Here is a 17,990-nt window from a genome sequence, read left to right as displayed (position 1 = left end):
TTGTTAAGCATGGATTCTAGACTCTTGTGTCATATTATTAAGTCAGAGAAGAGAAATAAGAAAGAATATTTCAAACAAGCACCCTTGTCATTTGTATGATCTGATGAACTGGGGAAACACTGATCCTCATCTTACAACTAAGCTTCAATTAAGTAGAGGTCTGGGCCTTGTCCTCTGGAAATTAATCCCTTTTACCACTGTTGCTTTTTCTTTTTCTTCTTCTTCTTCTTTTTTATATAAATGTTAGTGTAAATCCTTTGTAAATCCAAGTTTTGAAGCTGGGTTGACCTGAAAAAATTTTAACCCTGTCCAAAGTGTACAGATGGGGAAATACAATGCTTTCCCCACCCCGGCATCAGACGGTAATAAGGACCATAGTTAAAGAAGGCCTGGAGGCAGGCAGAGAGAGGAGTGCTGTAACCACTATGAACTTGTGCCACTGTGGACCTAGTTGATCCCTTCAGCAGGTCCTGTCCTGCCTCCACGTACTGTGACCAAGAGTCTAGATACTGGAGCCAGATTGCTTGAGATTGTGTTCCCACTCTAGGGGCCTGAGCTTCGTGAACTTGGCTGAGTTCTTGAATTTTTCTGCATAGTCACCTGCTCTTATTAGTAATGTATCTTAGGATTTTTCTGGAAATTAAATGGGTCAATTCTTGTAATTGCCCAAAATCCATGGCACAATATAAGCCAACGTTTCTCACCCAGTTCTCTTTTGGTATAGAATTTAAGGTATATCACATCTAAAGAGTAAGGATGGGTATGGTGAGCAAACATTCTTCTGGAAGGGGACATGCAAACCTTCACATCAAAAGCTGGAGAAGGCTTTCCCATTGAGCCAGGCTTAATTTTCATCCCCTTAAAATTTCCACAGATCAGCACCTAGGAAAGGAGAACAAAGTACAGTGACTTTATAAGCAATATAAAATGTGTATACTCTGTTGTACATTCAGTCAACAAAGAACTTAGCTGTGAAGTGGGGTCAACATAAAACTCATCAGATCTCTGCTCTCTTGGAATGTAGAGATTGACAGTTTACCACTATTCATAATAGATATGTAAGACAATAAATTATATGAATATGTTAACATTTTCACTTAGATTAACACAACGGTTGTGTCTAAAAATGCATCCGTTTTTATAGTTGTTTAATTTTGGAATTTCAATGTTCCCAGGTAATAATTCTCAGGGTTTAAAAGTTTGAACATTAAAAATAAGGTACCAGGGCTCGAGAGATGGCTCAGAAGTTAAGAGCATTGTCTGCTCTTCCAGAGGTCCTGAGTTCAATTCCCAGCAACCACATGGTGGCTCATAACCATCTATAATGAAATCTGATGCCCTCTTCTGGCATGCAGGTGTACATACAGGCATACATGCAGGCAGAATGCTGTATACATAATAAATACATTTTTTAAAAAAATTAAAAAGTAAAATAAAGCACAGCCAAAAAAAAAAGAAAAAAGAAAAAAGAAAAATGAGGCCTGGCCAGTGAAAACTGCTCCACTTTTCCCTTTGTCTGATCATCTTGTCTCCCTTTCTGCTACAAAATAACCACTTTGTTTTCACTTTTTGTTGATCTCTGGAGCTCCTTGGTGGTGCTGAGGCTTGAACTGAGGCTTCACATGCTAGGACAGCGAACTACCACTAGGCCACAACCCCCCTACAGTCTTTATCTGCATGAGTTCTTTAAAGAGCCCATTTTATTTTACCTTATTATTTATGTATTTGCTCGTTCACACAGCCGAGGCTGGTCTTAAACTCACAATGTAGCTGAGAACAACTTGATCCTCCTCCCTCTACCTTTAGTGTGCAGGCTTCACAGGAATGCTTTAGCAGCCGCTTTCTAAGGAACCGCCCAGCAGACTTAATAATTCAGGGGACCAGAAACTCACTCGCAGCAGCTTTAACTTTTGTGACTCTTTAAAGAGCCCCGTCACATAGATCCAATGCCTTTTTCTCATTCAAACCATTGAGACATTCTCACCTTGATCAGTTAATCATTTTTCTTAAAAATGTTACACAGGGTTTTTTTTTTTAAATTAGGTTTTCTCAAGCTTTTCTTTATTTTTATAAAATAGTTTCCCAACCACACCTTTCCTTATCCCTCCAGTGATCATAAGGACACATTAGACACGTTGGCTTTTATTTATCTAACAAATTCCCTCTAGCCCTGTCTTCAGTGGAGCAGATACCGTTTCTGTCTGTCCATATCCTTCATAGATGTCTAGGCCCGTCTTCTTTCTCCACTGTTCCATCACTTCAGGGTTGATGGGTTCCCCAGCACTCACACAGTGCTTCAAACTGTTGAACTTATAGCTTCTCCAAAAACAAGGAGTGAGTTAGGTAGAGAAGGAGACATGGCAAACATGAGAATTAGGAATACAGAATAAGCAGATTGCTCTGATACAATGTAGCACGTGATGCCTGATGTAGCTATTACGGATAGCTGTAATGGAAAATAACACTGGAGGCCATATGCAATCATTCTAATATAAAGTAACACCTGATACCATAAGCAGACCACTCTAAAGTAATATCTGATGCCATAAGAAGATCGCTGTAATGCCAGGTTTCCTTTTCTCTTCTTTTCCCTCCCCGGGGATGATCACTTGTTGCAAAGAAAACCATCTTTAGAGAAGGTACCCCCATTGTCTGTCTGTCTCTGTCTCTGTCTCTGTCTCTCTCTCTCTCTCTCTCTCTCTCTCTCTCACACACACACACACACATACACACACACACACACACACACACACACACACACACACACCTATAGACATGTAGTCCTGGAGCTTGCTGTGTAAACTATGCTAGCTTTGAACTCATTCCCTGCCTCCCAAAGTGTGGGATTAAGTGCACTACTACACACAGCTCAATAATGCTATTTTAAATCATTAATTAAAAATTATCTCACAACTGTGAACTAAAATTCTCTGAAGATGCCACATCTGTGTGAAAGACCTTCCAGGCTGAACAGCAGTGCATCATGAGTGTGGTGAGATGAAATGTCAAGGATGGAGGGCCAAAATTATCCCCAGCACTCTCAATAGTCATTTATTACTAAATCATGTATCTAATTTTATCCTCATTTTATTAGGTAAAACTTCGGGGGGAATATATTGTTAAACTTAGAAGACTACCGTTTTTCACAAACTCTAAAACCAAGACTATTATAACGCTAGAAACCTAAAGAAAAAAATCCCTTTTGGGCTCCCGGGTAGGCTACCAACTGATGCCCTCACCAGCGTATGGGCAAATGCATTGATTTATGCCTTCCTTCTGTTCCATGACTAGAAAGTTTATATAATCGCTTCCACATCTGAATCCATGTCCTTGGCCTGTAGTCAATTATATTTGGCTCAGAATAAACTATATATTACTCTCTTTGGAACAAGAGCTGTGTTTTGTATTAACACATGAATTTCTGAGCTGTGAATACAGTAACAATATCTTCTTTTCAGCGCAACAATCAAGTATTTAAAATGGAATCGCAGTAGGTTTAAAGTATTCATTCTTTCTTCTGTTCTCTCCGAGAATTTGCAAAAAGGAGCAACCTATCTACTATCTCAGCTCAGATAATATCGGTCACCCCAAAGATTAAATACCCTCCTCTTTTTATAATCTTTGCATTCAGAGCTCTAGACATTGTCTAACTTCCTTCCCCTCTCCAAGTTTACGGGAACTTTCTCTGGACACAGCAACCATCTACAAAATGTCAGGAAGAACTCAAAGGAGGAAGAGAAAGAAAACACTGAACTGTACTGTTCTGACTGGCCAGATCTGTGGTTTTGGACAGATGGGTCTTTCATTTTCTAACTTCCTCTTCCTTCCACCCTTGACTGAATATCCATTTATGAACATGTCTTACCTGCTTATGTCATTCTGTACAAGCATCCGGTAGGCAGTTGGTGCAGAACAGAAGACAGTGATGGGGAATTTGGAGAGGGTCTGCAGTTGAGAAAGAGAAAACTCTGTCTCAATTGCAGTGTTAATTGACCAGAGGCACAGCACAACATAAAGCTGTTTGTTTGCATGGAAATGTACTCAGATCTTTTCCTGTGGTTGTGGGCTTTGCAGATGTAGACATCTGAAAACTCCCAATCTCTGTGTTTACCTTAGTTGCCGATCCCGTCAGTGCCACTAATGTAACACGTTTCTAACCATGAACCTCCTCTATGCTTCCTTACTTGCAAGATGGAAGTTGATTCAAAACGGGGCAAATAGTGTGCAAAAACACACGCTCCTTGGGTCCATGGAGAGAAAACACTACTCCATGAAGACTTTGCCCAGCCTGTATCTGAAGTATTCCACATCACGTCTGAGGCTATCAAATCCAGCCAGAACCTGGAATACAAATAGCACTGTTGTATAAATTTGTTGAATTGGTAGGAATTTTGTAAATATATACATTTACAAAAGTATCTAATTTGTTGGAAAACAAATTTTAAAAGCCAGTCTACAAATCATTCTTTTTGCAGGTTTTATACTATAGCCACAGTTCTGGGAAAGTACCTTCCATTGACAGACAGTCCTAAACCAAAACTGCTGTGGGTGTGTCCAATCATCTTGGGAGGCCCAGTTGTCCCACTGGTGAAGTAGATGGCCATCATCTCGTCGTGTTTTGTGTCCACACAGGTGTGGCTGTCACTGGCATATCTGCAAAGGACAATCTACACTGTTTTTATGAATGACTGCCCTCTAAGGAGGATTTAAAAACCCATCTGCTTTGGGCCTCTTTAGTGTCTGAATCAGTGACTTGAATTCAGCCCCAAGGTAATTCAGCTCCCTCTGTTTCCATCCTTTGACTTGTGAGATGTGAGCAGCCACCTTCAAGATCATGTGTCTGCTAGGACAGCCCTCATCCAAAACTGATCATTGTGAGTATGTAGATTGTCACAGCCCTGAGGATCTATCCAAAGCCCAGAATTCCCAGTGTGTTAGCTGAGAGTTTCATAGGAAATACATAGAAAATTAATTTCTTCCCCTGCCCAATTTTTCATCCTTTCTATCTTTCACAAGAGAACTCCTTAATAAGCCTCCTGTAAACCGTATCTCAGCGAATGCTTTGTTTTTACTTATTTACTTTCCTTCATTCAGACCCCTTCTTATGACAAAGCTTGCACTGCCAACTGTTAGTTTTGCAATAATCACTGATTATTCTCATTACTTACTGCTTTTCTTCTCATTGACCTCACTGCTACTAAGTTGGATAGATTTTTCATTATTACCTTTCTTTGTAGGTCACTGTTCTAAAATTAAGGGTACTCACTTCATCATCTCCTTGAGGTTCCCCCAACCTTCTCTGGAGTGCTCAGACACAAGTAATTTAGAGTGGAGATTTTCACATTTAGCCGCCACAGTATCTACTGCTGGGGCCAAAGCATCATCAGTAATAATGCACTTTGCTCTTGAAGACTGTAGTCTGTAGAGGATGTCTTTCTGGGTCAGCTGAGTGGTTCCTGGAATTAAAACTGTCCCTAAAGGAATAGAAAAGAAATAATGTTTAAAAGCAAGGTTAACTTCTATTATGATCGTTAGGATAGTGTAACTAATACATTCACATTCTGTGTCTCAGAATGAGCTACAGAGTTAACTAGGGGAGAAATCTATTTGTCTCCCATTGTCTGATTTTGCCTTTCAAGAGGTCTCCCGGTCTGTGACCCTTGGCCCTAACATGAGAGCATTAATGCTGACTGGTTATCTTGTATTTGAAGATCACCCATAACACTGAGCTTGGAGGAATTTTGGTTGAAAAATAATATGGATCACTGGTTGTGTGCTTGGGTGCTAGATATTATTCTACTTTGTATATTTGAACTCATTCAGTCCCTGTTCAAACATGTCTAGAGTAAGCAGCTATGTATGACTTGCCTCATAGCTTCTGAATATAAGTGAAACTGCAGGATTCAGAGCACACAGCTGGACTCCAAACCTGGACATGTAACTACTCCAGTCCAGGGCCTCTTACAGTGCCCTGATGGTTTTCTTTTCCTTGAGGTATGTCTCTTTTCTGTGGTTCTACTCTTGGCTATAGTAAATTACGAGGTAAGGTCCAATGTGTTGGTGTCCTAGATCCAGACACCCCTAAACTTATGCCTCAAATAAACCCTTTACCTCTGTTTGCCTCAGATTCTGTTTATAAAATTGGAATTATAAAAATATATCCCTTATAGAATTATTCAAAGATTAAATTAGTGAATGCATGTAATAAGTTTAGAATAAAACAATATGTTTTAGCTCTTAGCTCTTTTTTCCCCCAAAGAATGAATGGATATTTTGCCTGAATAATAGACATGCTAACATGGAAGGAGGAGAAATCTCATGAGTTCATGACACCTAGACAAAGAATTGCTGCTGAGAGAGGGAGAATTGGCTCCTCCAGGAGTGAGCACCCAACTTGTCATCTAATACAAAGGGTACATTCACAAACAAAAACAGAGGAGTCAGCAGGTTGTTTTAATTTTTTTGTTGTTATTGTTTTTGCTTTTGCTTTTTGAGACAGGGTTTCTCTGTGTAGCCCTGGCTGTCCCGGAACTCACTCTGTAGACCAGGCTGGCCTCGAACTCAGAAATCCACCTGCCTCTGCCTCCCAAGTGCTGGGAATAAAGGCGTGCACCACCACTGCCCGGCCTAGACTATATTTCTTAATAGTTGTTTATTATAAAAGGTCTTGAACTCAAGATCAGCTTGGGCCAGCAAAGACTACATAATGAGACACAATCTCAAAAACAAGTTTGAAGCACCAGTAGCAGCCAAGATAAAGGATGTGGAAGAAGAAGATGCTTATTCTTTGCCTGTTTGCTGTCAATCTCTCTGGCAAACCTTCACTGGCATTGCAGCCTACTTCTTTGGTATTCCAGCATATACTGAAGACTAACTGAGACATCCAGCCTCATGGACTGAACAACTACTGGATTCTTAGACTTTTCATTGCAAGTCAGGCGTTGTTGACGTAGTCAGACCATAGTTGGACTTCAAAGCCACTCTAATAAGTCCTGTCTGTATATGAATAGAGATTCATTCTCTCAGTTTTGTTTCTTTAGAGAATCCTGACTGATACAACACAATAAACACAAATTAAAAATAAAAAATAATTAATTTGAAAACAAAAATTATACATCATCTGGACTGGAGAGAGGTGGCTCATTAGTGAAGAGCATTGGCTGCTCTTAGAGAGGACCTCAGTTCTCAGCACCCACATGGCAACTCACAGGAGAGCCAGTCATACTTGCACGAGTATACTTGCATACTTGCACACGCTCATGCACGCACACACACATACACACACAACACTCAACATACACACATAACACATAACACACATAGCACACATACATAACACACACACACATAACACACACAGCAGACACATCACACACAATATATCTCTAAGAAGGGAATCTGTCATCTATCTTTGTTTTTGATCTACTCAACTACATACTGTGTATTTCTCATACACCTGTGTTCTGGGATACACCATTTTTAGCTCTCAATCCTTAGGAGATATGTAGACAGTACTTACTTCTGGGTGGTTTTTACCCTTCCCAGGTGATACATGAATCAGAATCCCTGAAATCTGTGTGAAAACATAGATGCCCAGGCTGCATGTCAGAGTTTTAGATTCAGAAGATGCTGAGTAGAGCCACAGAATTTGTTCCTGGCAAACTCTAGTCCTTCTCTCTGTCCCACAGACTCCCTTAGATAGCCCTTATCGAGACTGACGGATTTATTAGTCACATCTTTGCCTTCCTTTATCTTATCATCGGTGTATAGAACCCTAAGCCATGTATAAGCAACTGCAATCCTATTGAGTTAGGACTTCAGCTTCAATGTTTAACTAGTGATTTATTTCTTAAGATTTGTTTTTATGTGCAGGTGTCCATGTGTCTTTATCTTTGTGAGTTTATGTACACATGTATGTTCAGGCACCTGCAGAGGCCAGAACAAGCCATTAGATCATTTGGAGCTGGAGTTCCAGGTATTTGTGAGCTGCCTGAAGTAGGTACTGGGATCCAAAACTCTGGTCCTCACAACCAAGCAGCAAGCACTACTAGTCCCCAAGTCATTTCCCCAGCCTCTAGCTGTTTATTCATTAAGTGGGAAAAATGACCAAGAAAACAAATGACTATGAGCCACAAATACTAACATCCTTGTACTATTGAATTCATGGCTTATTGTCTTCCTCTCATCCTCTAAGAGTTTACCTGCCTTCTTATCCGGAGCCCCAGGAATCATGTTGGAATCAGGAATAGTTGCCCCTGACTTATTCTGAGAGGCTTCTTCTGAAATTCTACCATCAGATTCTACTCAAGTACTAAAGATACCGAGTGAATTATCAGATGGGCCACGTGGGTCCGAGCCTGAAGCGTCTGAATAGCAATCAAAGCTGCACACTAGCAAAGTGAACAGGAATGATAGCGGGGAGGAGTTAAAGAGTTCGCACATAAGAAAAATGCAGACAAGAGGCACATTGGCTATAGAACAAACAGAGGAAGAGGCTTCTGGCTAAAGTCTGCTTACAAAACCCCTGAGCTCCTTCTGTACTGTTTTTCCCTCTGTAAGGTTCTCCAGCAGCCATTCAATTGGCTCCCTTTATTGAATTAATATGAATGTATACCTGATCCTGCCAGTTAAACAGTGCCTTACTAAGAAAGTGAGCCTAAGTAATGTTAATGTATTCACTCATTTTTTTAAAAAATAAAGTATCTAAAAATTGGCTCTCTTTCCCAATGTATAATTTATATATTTATATGATTAAAATATTTTAGCTATTCTCTAATGAAAGTGTGGCCATTAAATACTGTTATATATTGTGACAATCAAACATAAATTCACCAGATATTTTACTGAACATTTACTATATCTGTAGTTGCAGAGATATGCTATAGTAATGGCCTTTTGAGAGCATACCTAGTCTCATGGAAATTACAGGCTATATATAGGCAAATACGATGCCCACAATGTTTAAATTGTAAAGATAACTTTTATTTATCTGATGCAATCATCTCTAAGGCTTACTGCCTGTCTGCTAACCTAGACCTAGTCCTTGAAGCTTCTAGCCTCCATACAATCTAATCTAGGCCTCTGAGACTTGCTACTGAATAAGCTCACTCCTTCCTAGGTCTTTCTGAACTCTGGCTGGTTGGTTCAATCCAGCTATTCTGGCTCAAACTCCTCTCTAAGCTGACTGATTCAATTCTCTGGCTTGTCTGTTTTCACCTGTATCTAGCTTGTTCTCTCTCTCTCTCCAACCTGTCTCTCTATAATTGCCCTGGTAAAACTGCCTCCTTTTCTCTCTCTCTCTCTCTCCCTCTGCTCTGCTCACTCTTATATTGCCTCTCCCTCCTCCATCTTGTCTAGAGAGTTGGGCATAGTCTATTCTGTCAAATCTTTCTCTGATTCATCACATTGTCTGCCACTCAATTAGACATCACTTTCAAAAATGGGTACTTCCTTCACAAACTACCTTCATTGTTTGGGATTAAAGGTATGTACTAAGGGACAGAGGGATGAACAGTGTGTGATAAGGGCTGAGCCACACCACAGCTAGAAACAGTTTTGTTTTGTTTTGCTTTGTTTTTCAGTAAATAACACAATCTCGGGTTCACAGCGTGACCAAATATACTGTAACAGAGAATGGCCCTATAGGCCCAAATATTTGAATATTTGGTTCCCAGTTAGTGGAATATTCAGGAAGGATTAGGAGGTGTAGCCTTGTTGGAGGAGTTGTGGCCTGGTTGGAGGCAGTATGTCACTGGGTAGGCTCTGAGGTTTCAAACATGCCAGGTCCAGTCTTGCCTGCTTTCTGCTTCCTACTTGTGGATCAGATGTAAGATCTCAGCTACTGTTCCACCATCATACCTGTATGCTTCCCACCATAATGAAAATGGACTAACCCTCTGGAACTGTAAGCAAACCATGAGTTAAATGCTTTTTTTTTTTCAGCAAAAGAACAGTAACTAAAACAGGTGCTTAAAGAAAATAGTAGCTAGGGTGAGATATCAGGGTAATGTTGTCTGAGAAGGCAACATTAAACTGAGGATTGAGAAAGTTGGAGAGGTTGGCCAGAAGTTAAGAGCACTGGTTGCTCTTGCAGAAGACCCAAGTTCTATTCCCAGTACCCACATAGTGATTCATAACCATCACTCCAGTGCCCCAGAAATCTGATGACACCCTCTTCTGGCCTCTATAGGCACCAGGCATGCACATAACACACAGATACACATACAGGGAAAGCAATCATACACACAAAATAGTTAAATCTTAAAAAACAAACCAAACAGCAAGTAATAATAATAATAATAATAATCTGGTACTAGAAAGTTGAGTAAGAGTTGGACATGTACTTAGTTTTGAGGGAAAGAGATGCCAAGAATAGGAAACAGCATGCAGAAAACTCGAGATGGGAATGACCACAAACATTAGCAGAAAGTATTTGTCATGATAGGGTCAGGAAGCCTAATGGTAGAGACATGAAAGAAATGGTGGGCAAATAGCTGTATCCTCTCAAGATGTACCTAAGACCCTTGGAGCATGTCTGCAAGCAGAGTTACTAAATGCTGCTAAACACACTGTGCCCAGATAAATGTCTCATGGTTACTTAGATGTGAGGATAAGCCTGGCTTGTTAAAATGTGATCAGGAGTGTGACATACTAACCTGTTCGCAGACAGGCCACATTTGCAAGCCACCACTCTGGGATCTTGGGCAGAATTACCATTACTCTGTCTCCTCTTTGCAGGGAACAGGCTTCTGTGAGTATGTTGGCAAATTTCCTGGATAAAGACCCAAGTTCTTCAAAACTCCATCTCACCTCTTCTCCACTTCCATCTATCCACCAGAAGGCTGGATTGTTAAGTCTCTTTCCAGCCTGAGGAAAGCAGAGCAGTCGTGGACTTAGAGGTTGTTATATAGTTAAATTGTATTTCAGCTGACTTAATGAAACAAATTCTCTGCAGAAAACTCACAAGTCAAGACATACATGGAGTAAGTGCAAATCACTGAGGTTCCTATTTCTACATGATGAGGGCCATGTCAGATCATTGGGACCAGGTCCTTTCTCATTTATCATGATTCCCTCCACACAACAGTTAAAATTCTTATATCCCTTCATCCCTTCATAGATGTATCTATATTTCATTTCTTGCTATTTTTGACTCTTAGAGTCACTTTTTATTCCTTTTTTGTTTAAAAATGGGAAAGAAACAAAAAGATATACATTAATATAACCTAGGCTTTCTCAAGCAGCCATGATGGAACCACTGGCATTGTGGACCAGAAAAGTCCATGTTCTGGGACGGTTCTATACATTATGGGACTTCAGCAGTACCCTTCTCCCTTCAAATGTCTCTTGCAATTACTGACTTCCACTGATCACCCCCTCATGGCAGTGAAACTCTCTGTAGCCACTGCTGACTACCCCTGGGGGCTAGGATCGCTTGTAGTTGAGACACTGTAGTCCAAGTGTCATTTGCTCCATACCTTTTCCATATTGGCCCATTGGTCCAGGACATCTTTTGCAAAATTGAAATACTCTGGAATCTCTATTTTGAAGTCCTGTTTCATGGACTCATAGTTGGAAAAGTTCTGAGGGGTTGCTGTTCTGTAATCTTTATACAAGACTCTCATAGGATCAGGAATTGCTAGGCGGTTAAAACACCTAGCACGAAGTAACATCGCCATGGTGACAAGAACTAGCTAGTATCAGTGTTGTTGGTTGCTGTGGCATATGAGATTTCCATGCAGATTAATCCAGCTAAAAGACAGGTAAAAATGACATGTATTTGGTTTTAGTTCGCAAAGTAGAAAGACCCCAAAGCAGCTAAGTTTTATCATAATTGTTCGGTACCCTCTCAGCATCATTTTCTGGGCATCCCTATGTGCCAAATGCTGTGCTTTGATGCTTTATTATTTGTTGTCATTAAATCCTCAGAGAAACCCTGTAAAGTAGGTATTGTTACTATCTAATTGTACAAATAGAGAAAGTAATAAGAGGCATTATCTGGATTCAAATCCAGATTTACCTGGGCCCACCCATTCTCCTGACTACCCCAGTGTTGCATACTACATGCACTTCTCAGTTTTCTGTGACTCTACAGAGGCGTCTGATCTAAAGTCATATGAAAACACCACAGATTATGTACAGCTGAGGGAAGGGAGGGTAGCCAGTACCAGCTGGGCCTGAAAGCGCTGTCCGCGTATAGAGTCTGTCTGGTTTATAGGCTGTGGTTCCCAGGCTCCCAATAGGAGCCCACACTACCATCCAGTCCACACTTGGAGATATAATAATAGGGCTTCTGAGGCGAGATCCTTCCCAGCCACCTACTCTTCTTTTCTTCTGTGGGAAGTCATTTGATCACAGAGTCAGTTACTTGGCTGAGGCTATTAAAAATACAGTTTTAGTGTTACAGGTACTGTAACTGAGTTTCTGCTCTTTCAGCTTCCCACAATTTTCCTATAGTAAAACATAACTACTCTCACAATCACTAAACCATAATTTTAAAAGTGATTCTAGCTGTGTAGTAGGGCAGCCTGGCTATGTGGAATCATTTCTATAATGATAAAGTGTTCAAATAAGACAAAAAACCCCAGATATTAGTTCAGCTTTATCTTACATGAATCTGGTGGTTAGGCACTGTGTTGATGAACTGGATGCATTTGAATCCCAGGTGCTCCTGGTACCTCACCTCCTTGGGTGAGAACCTAACGAGTGAGTGATCTTGAGCTCTCTGAGATCATCCAGCTTGAGCCTGCTTGTTTTTCACCTGCAAAGAAAATGAACCTCAAGCAAAGTAAGCAGCAGGCTTTACCCTATTACATCAGGGTTCGAACTTGGGACTTTGGACTCTCATTTGAATGGTTTTACTTTGGGCCAACAAGATTCCAGCAGAGCAGTGACTTGATATCCCTTTTATGCATTGCATCACCAGGAAAGATTTTTATAAAAACTGTAATGCCTGGATCCTTGGCCAATGAAGTTAGCATTTTGGGGAGTGGGCCTATGATATTTTTAACATTTTACTGAGAGTTGTAATGCATGATCCAAGTTGAGATCCACTCATTCAGAGCCTATGATCTATGAACCACTGCACTTGTGACAGTGTACTTGGACACTTTTCAGAAGGGTATAATCTTTAGGTCCCACTGAAGATCGATTGAATTAGTGGATTTAAATCTTAACAAGATTCTCCACACAACAAGTTTCTGCGTTCAACTGAGTAAAATGCTAGTCTTAAGCATGTTGGGTAAGTCTATTGTCTGTTGAGTCAGACAATCATGGAGTAGGGTCTATTTGCTGCCTAGTCATTTTGACCCTATATGGACAGTGAGTCACTGACTCTCAGTTTCACCTTTTATGAGCAGAGAGACTGAAAGAACCTCTGTCAGAGAGGTGTGTTTACCCAAGACTGAGCTCAGCAATGTGAAACGGTCTTCATGGCACCTTCTGCTTTTTAATGGAATGAGGGTTGGTAAATGGTGAATTTCCTGTGTCATATTGTCTCTATTGTAATACTGGACTCTGCCATAGATGTTGGTAATACATAAAAAAGCAAATGTGGTCAAGTTCTTCCAAACAGTTTATTAGTGACCACTGAAACTTGAATTTCATGCACTTTTCATGTATTACAATTGTTCCACTTTTTTCCCTCAACTATTTAAAAATGTGAAAACCACTGTTAGTCCATAAAGCTGTTAAAAATGAGCAGGAGGCTGGATAACTCATGGCCAACAGTTGTCTGATAGTGTGAGACTGTACATTCTGAGAGGACTCAGGCCTTGTCTGTCACACTCATGCTTCTGTCCCTAGGAACCATAGCCACATTTGACTCATAGTATATGGAGTTTTGATCCAGTTTTCTGATCTAACTGAAATTAAAACTAACTGAAAAATAATGTTAGCCTTTAGCCCCAGAACTTGGGAGGCAGAGGCAGGCACATTTCTATGGAGAATATATATATAATTTATATTTATTATCTGAATAAATGACTTTTTCAGAAGGGGGAATTTTTAACTGCAGAGTTACAATTGACCTAAGAGGTGCCTCTGCTGCCTTAGCAAAAGTTACATGACTGCATGCATCATCCACATGAGGCAGTTTCTGTTAATATAAATACAAGTTTCAAATCAGTTCATTGCCAATAGCTCCTCAGCTAAGGTTTGGAACTTTGTGCCAACCTCCCTCCTGCATGCTGGAATTTTTGAACTTGCTCAGACCTCGTGCATGCTGTGACAAATTACTGTGAATACCTATGTGCACCTGCCCTGCTGTGTCTAGGAAACATTGTGTCCTTGTAGATTCATGAGGAGTGGCTGATGGCAGAAAAAATAATCAAAACACATTGTTTGAAATTCTCAAAGAACTAATAGAATGAGGAAGTAAAATCGGTTTATTTGTTACAGGTATTGTACTTCAAGTGCTTGATAGTCAAGTGTGGCTCTGGCCTCTGTGCACTGGTAAGAGATGGCGTAGTACCTTTCTGTCGCTGCAGAACGTACTGAGGATCTGTCTGGCTGATGGCTCAGAACTGAACTCACATAAAACGAGAAGTTTGAAAGATAGGAAAATTGAGTAGAAAATTTCCCAAGGTAAGAGCTTTTTTCTAGTCGGGCAGTGGTGGTGCATGCCTTTAATCCCAGCACTTGGGAGGCAGAGGCAGGCGGATTTCTGAGTTCGAGGCCAGCCTGGTCTACAGAGTGAGTTCCAGGACAGCCAGGGCTACACTGAGAAACCCTGTCTCGAAAAACAAACAAACAAAAAAAACCCAAAAAACAAAACAAAACAAAACAAAACAAAAAGAGCTTTTCCTAGGTTCAGGGTTGGAAAATGGCTGCCCAGAATTTTCTTTGATCTAATAGTTGTGGAGAAGAAAACAATGACAGAAATCAAGGCCAAACAAACAGCCTGCTTTTTAAAGAGAACAGAAATCTCTCTGAGGCTGTTTCCCCAGGGTTAAGGCCTCAAAGCTGCCCATTTGGCTGTGTTCCATCTTCTTAACAGATTTAGGATCACGTCTCTTTCAACTTTGCCTTTCAGCCCTGGTGCATGAGACTGAAAGTTGGACTGATGGAGGTAGCCAGCACCAAGTTCTCAGAAGCAAACCCATCTTGGTCTTTACTGTTTGGTACAATGTCTTCAAATGGCTGTATTTTGATGCAGTTCTACACCCAAGGAGACACTCTTCTTCCTGACTTCTCAAATATGACCGCTGATTCTTATTTACCCTCCACCTGTACGTGTACAGTGGGTGGCCTAAGATTCTCACTATCCACACATCCAATCCATTTTCAATAATGTGGTTTTCATATCAGTACATAGAGCTCTTTATTCATTCCTTAAAAAAAATAGCTGTCTTGAATTGTACCAAACATCTGCCACATTATTTCATTAATCTACTTCCCTACTGATAGTCACTTGAGTTGTCCCTCTTATTTTACAATTTAAATGAAAAACTGAAGCTATTTCTTCTAATACAAATGTTATTTAAAAATAGTTAAAAAGTATGCTAAATATTTCTGGGTCCAATTGAAACAAAGGAAGGGCAACAATTTGGTCTGGTTTAGACACATTTGTAGCTTACTGTCTTACTCAGGGTTTTTATTCCTGCACAAAACCTCATGACCAAGAAGCAAGTTGAGGAGGAAAGGGTTTATTCAGCTTACACTTCCACATTGCTGTTCATCACCAAAGGAAATCAGGACTGGAACTCAAGCAGGTCAGGAAGCAGGAGCTGATGCAGAGGCCATGGAGGGATGTTACTTCCTGGCTTGCTTCCCCTGGCTTGCTCAACTCGCTTTTTTATAGAACCCAAGACTACCAGCCCAGGGATGGCACCACCCACAATGGGCTAGGCCCTCCCCCCTTGATCACTAATTGAGAAAATGCCTTACTGCTGGATCTCACGGAGGCATTTCCTCAAGGGAGGCTCCTTTCTCTGTGATAACTCCAGCTTGTGTCAAGTTGACACACAAAACCAGCCAGTAAAGTTACTATGGTTCATTTATTTACCCAATACGTATTGCTCGAATGTTTAAAATGTTGCATATATAGACAACATATTGGGGGAATAGAAACAAGGTCCTCCCTACTGTCATGACTGACACATGTAAATGAAGTAAAAAAAAAAAACGTGCTGTTACATGAAAAGGAAAATAGGCTAAGTAGGAGAAAGCAAGGCTATTTTGGAAAGTCTCTCCAGGGATGCACAATTTTTGCTGAGATCTAGCAAATGGCTACACTGTGCCTAGCATTTTGGATTGATTTATTATTCTACATTCCAGAGAAACACACCACTCTCAAACATACACACACCCAACTGAACAGTGCATCCATTCATCCTGAGACAGGTCTATATCAAATGCTGAGAATACTTCTGTTAACATGTTAAAGGCACCCATCTCCCCAAGTTTACAGACTATTAAACAATTATGCAAGTATTTACACTGGGGATAAATACAGTGTATTCACCTTGCTGATACCAAGCAGAACCAGAGTTCAGTGTCTGTTGTTCCTCCCCTAGCTCCATACAAAACTCCTTCATTTGGAATCTTTCACAAGTACATTGGTGTAGCCACTGATAACTTACTTGTGTTCTGGTAAAGAGCCACCCGCCCATGCTCATCCTCAAACCTTCATTAAACTCAGGGAGTACAGAACAGATGTGAGTAGGAGTGGGAGGGGTTTCTCAGGAAAAGAAGGCTTGGCGGGAAATGGAGGGAGATGGGAGAGAGTAATAAAGGACGATATGATCAAAATACATTAGGTATGTATGCAATTGTCAATGTATATATTATTTTAAAAAACTTATGTCAAGTGAACGTTTTAAAAGTTACGTAAAAAAAAAAACAAAAAACAAACAAACAAAAAAAAACAGAAAATTGACCAGTCAATTGGAACTTAAAATGATCTTAAGCATTTTTTAAATTAAAAAAAAAAGTAATATCAACACCCCTTCATCAAACCCATAATATGTCTTTCTTCCCAACAAGGCTCAGTCAGTTCCTGCCTTTACAGTGCTATTATTGTCTTACAATGTCCACTTTCCAGATTTGTAAAATCCCTTACAGGTGAAAGAAAAGATCATTTCTGCGTGGTAAATCTAGATTGTTACATCAAGCTACAAAATGTGGCTAAGAAAAATTCTAAGAAAGGCACCACTGTCTGGATGGATATGCTTTTGAAAGAATTTAAAGTCTCATCTGAAGTATGAACTTTGGGTCCATATAAATGCCAGGGCAGAGGCATCTTCCATCTTCCCACATCTCCACAAAGCCCTTCCCCATGATTAGCCCAAATAATAATGGTAGTTTGGTAGATACACAGCCTCAAAGCAATGTAAAACTCCATGGTTCTCATCCACAAAAAGACCTTGCCATAACTCCCACCCTCGGTATACTTTGTTAGAATATCCCTTGTCTTGCGTACTTTTGGATACTTAGAAGATGAACTTCCATCTGTCATTGAGCAGGGCTCAGTCAAGCAGAAGAAAACAGAGAAACATTTGGCCTCTACTCGCTTAATTTTCTTTCCAAAACATTTTATCATGTAAATATATGAACCCAGTATTTAACCCAAATCTCATCAAAAAGCCTAAACCTACACCCATACTGCCCTCCGTGAGCTGGCCAAGCAACAGTGAGAGCCAGACAGTCAGCACCAGAAGTGTCTCCTCAGTGGCAGGTTACTTAGCATTTCTTGCCAGCAATGTCCTGTGAGTGCTCTCTCCCCACCTCCTCCTCAGTGTTCCCACAGCAGCTGAAAGATTCTGAGAGAAACACCTCTGCCATCCATGGCTTCACAGAGCATTTTCTGAAGTTGCTAGTTGTGTTTGCTGAACATTTATAAAGAAAGCCTGCACCGTTGCAGGAAGTCTTACACAGAAAAAGAAATCGGATACTCACTGAAGATACTGCTTCCCACACAGCTGGAGTGATAGCAGACCTGCTTAGCGGGAGAGAAAGCCCGTTTCTCACCTCTGCTTGAGTGCTGATAGTAG

The 17,990-nt window shown here is 40.5% G+C and overlaps 1 protein-coding gene across 5 annotated transcripts in view; it reads right to left on the bottom strand.

The window, feature by feature from the left end:
• Positions 1-17,990, bottom strand: part of Acsm3 (acyl-CoA synthetase medium chain family member 3) — a 23,616-nt gene extending 5,626 nt beyond the window's left edge. For 2 of the 5 annotated variants that reach the window (XM_028764171.1, XM_028764175.1), the window contains exons 1-10: positions 17,896-17,983; positions 12,611-12,760; positions 11,478-11,751; positions 10,656-10,866; positions 5,267-5,474; positions 4,510-4,653; positions 4,185-4,341; positions 3,866-3,945; positions 2,193-2,319; positions 802-882 (exon numbers count right to left, since the gene is read on the bottom strand). In XM_028764171.1, coding sequence (XP_028620004.1) covers positions 802-882; positions 2,193-2,319; positions 3,866-3,945; positions 4,185-4,341; positions 4,510-4,653; positions 5,267-5,474; positions 10,656-10,866; positions 11,478-11,678 — 1,209 coding nt within the window. In that variant the 5' untranslated portion in view covers positions 11,679-11,751; positions 12,611-12,760; positions 17,896-17,983. Of the gene's footprint in view, positions 1-801; positions 883-2,192; positions 2,320-3,865; positions 3,946-4,184; positions 4,342-4,509; positions 4,654-5,266; positions 5,475-10,655; positions 10,867-11,477; positions 11,752-12,167; positions 12,295-12,610; positions 12,761-17,895 lie in introns of those variants that run through there. The other 3 variants (XM_028764174.1, XM_028764172.1, XM_028764173.1) reach the window with 3 other exon arrangements.

This window comes from Grammomys surdaster, unplaced genomic scaffold, assembly GCF_004785775.1.
Source record: "Grammomys surdaster isolate TR1022 unplaced genomic scaffold, NIH_TR_1.0 142, whole genome shotgun sequence".
NCBI lineage: Eukaryota > Metazoa > Chordata > Mammalia > Rodentia > Muridae > Grammomys > Grammomys surdaster.
The sequence above is the reverse complement of the archived record's forward strand: the minus strand, read 5'-3'. Positions and strand labels throughout refer to the sequence as shown.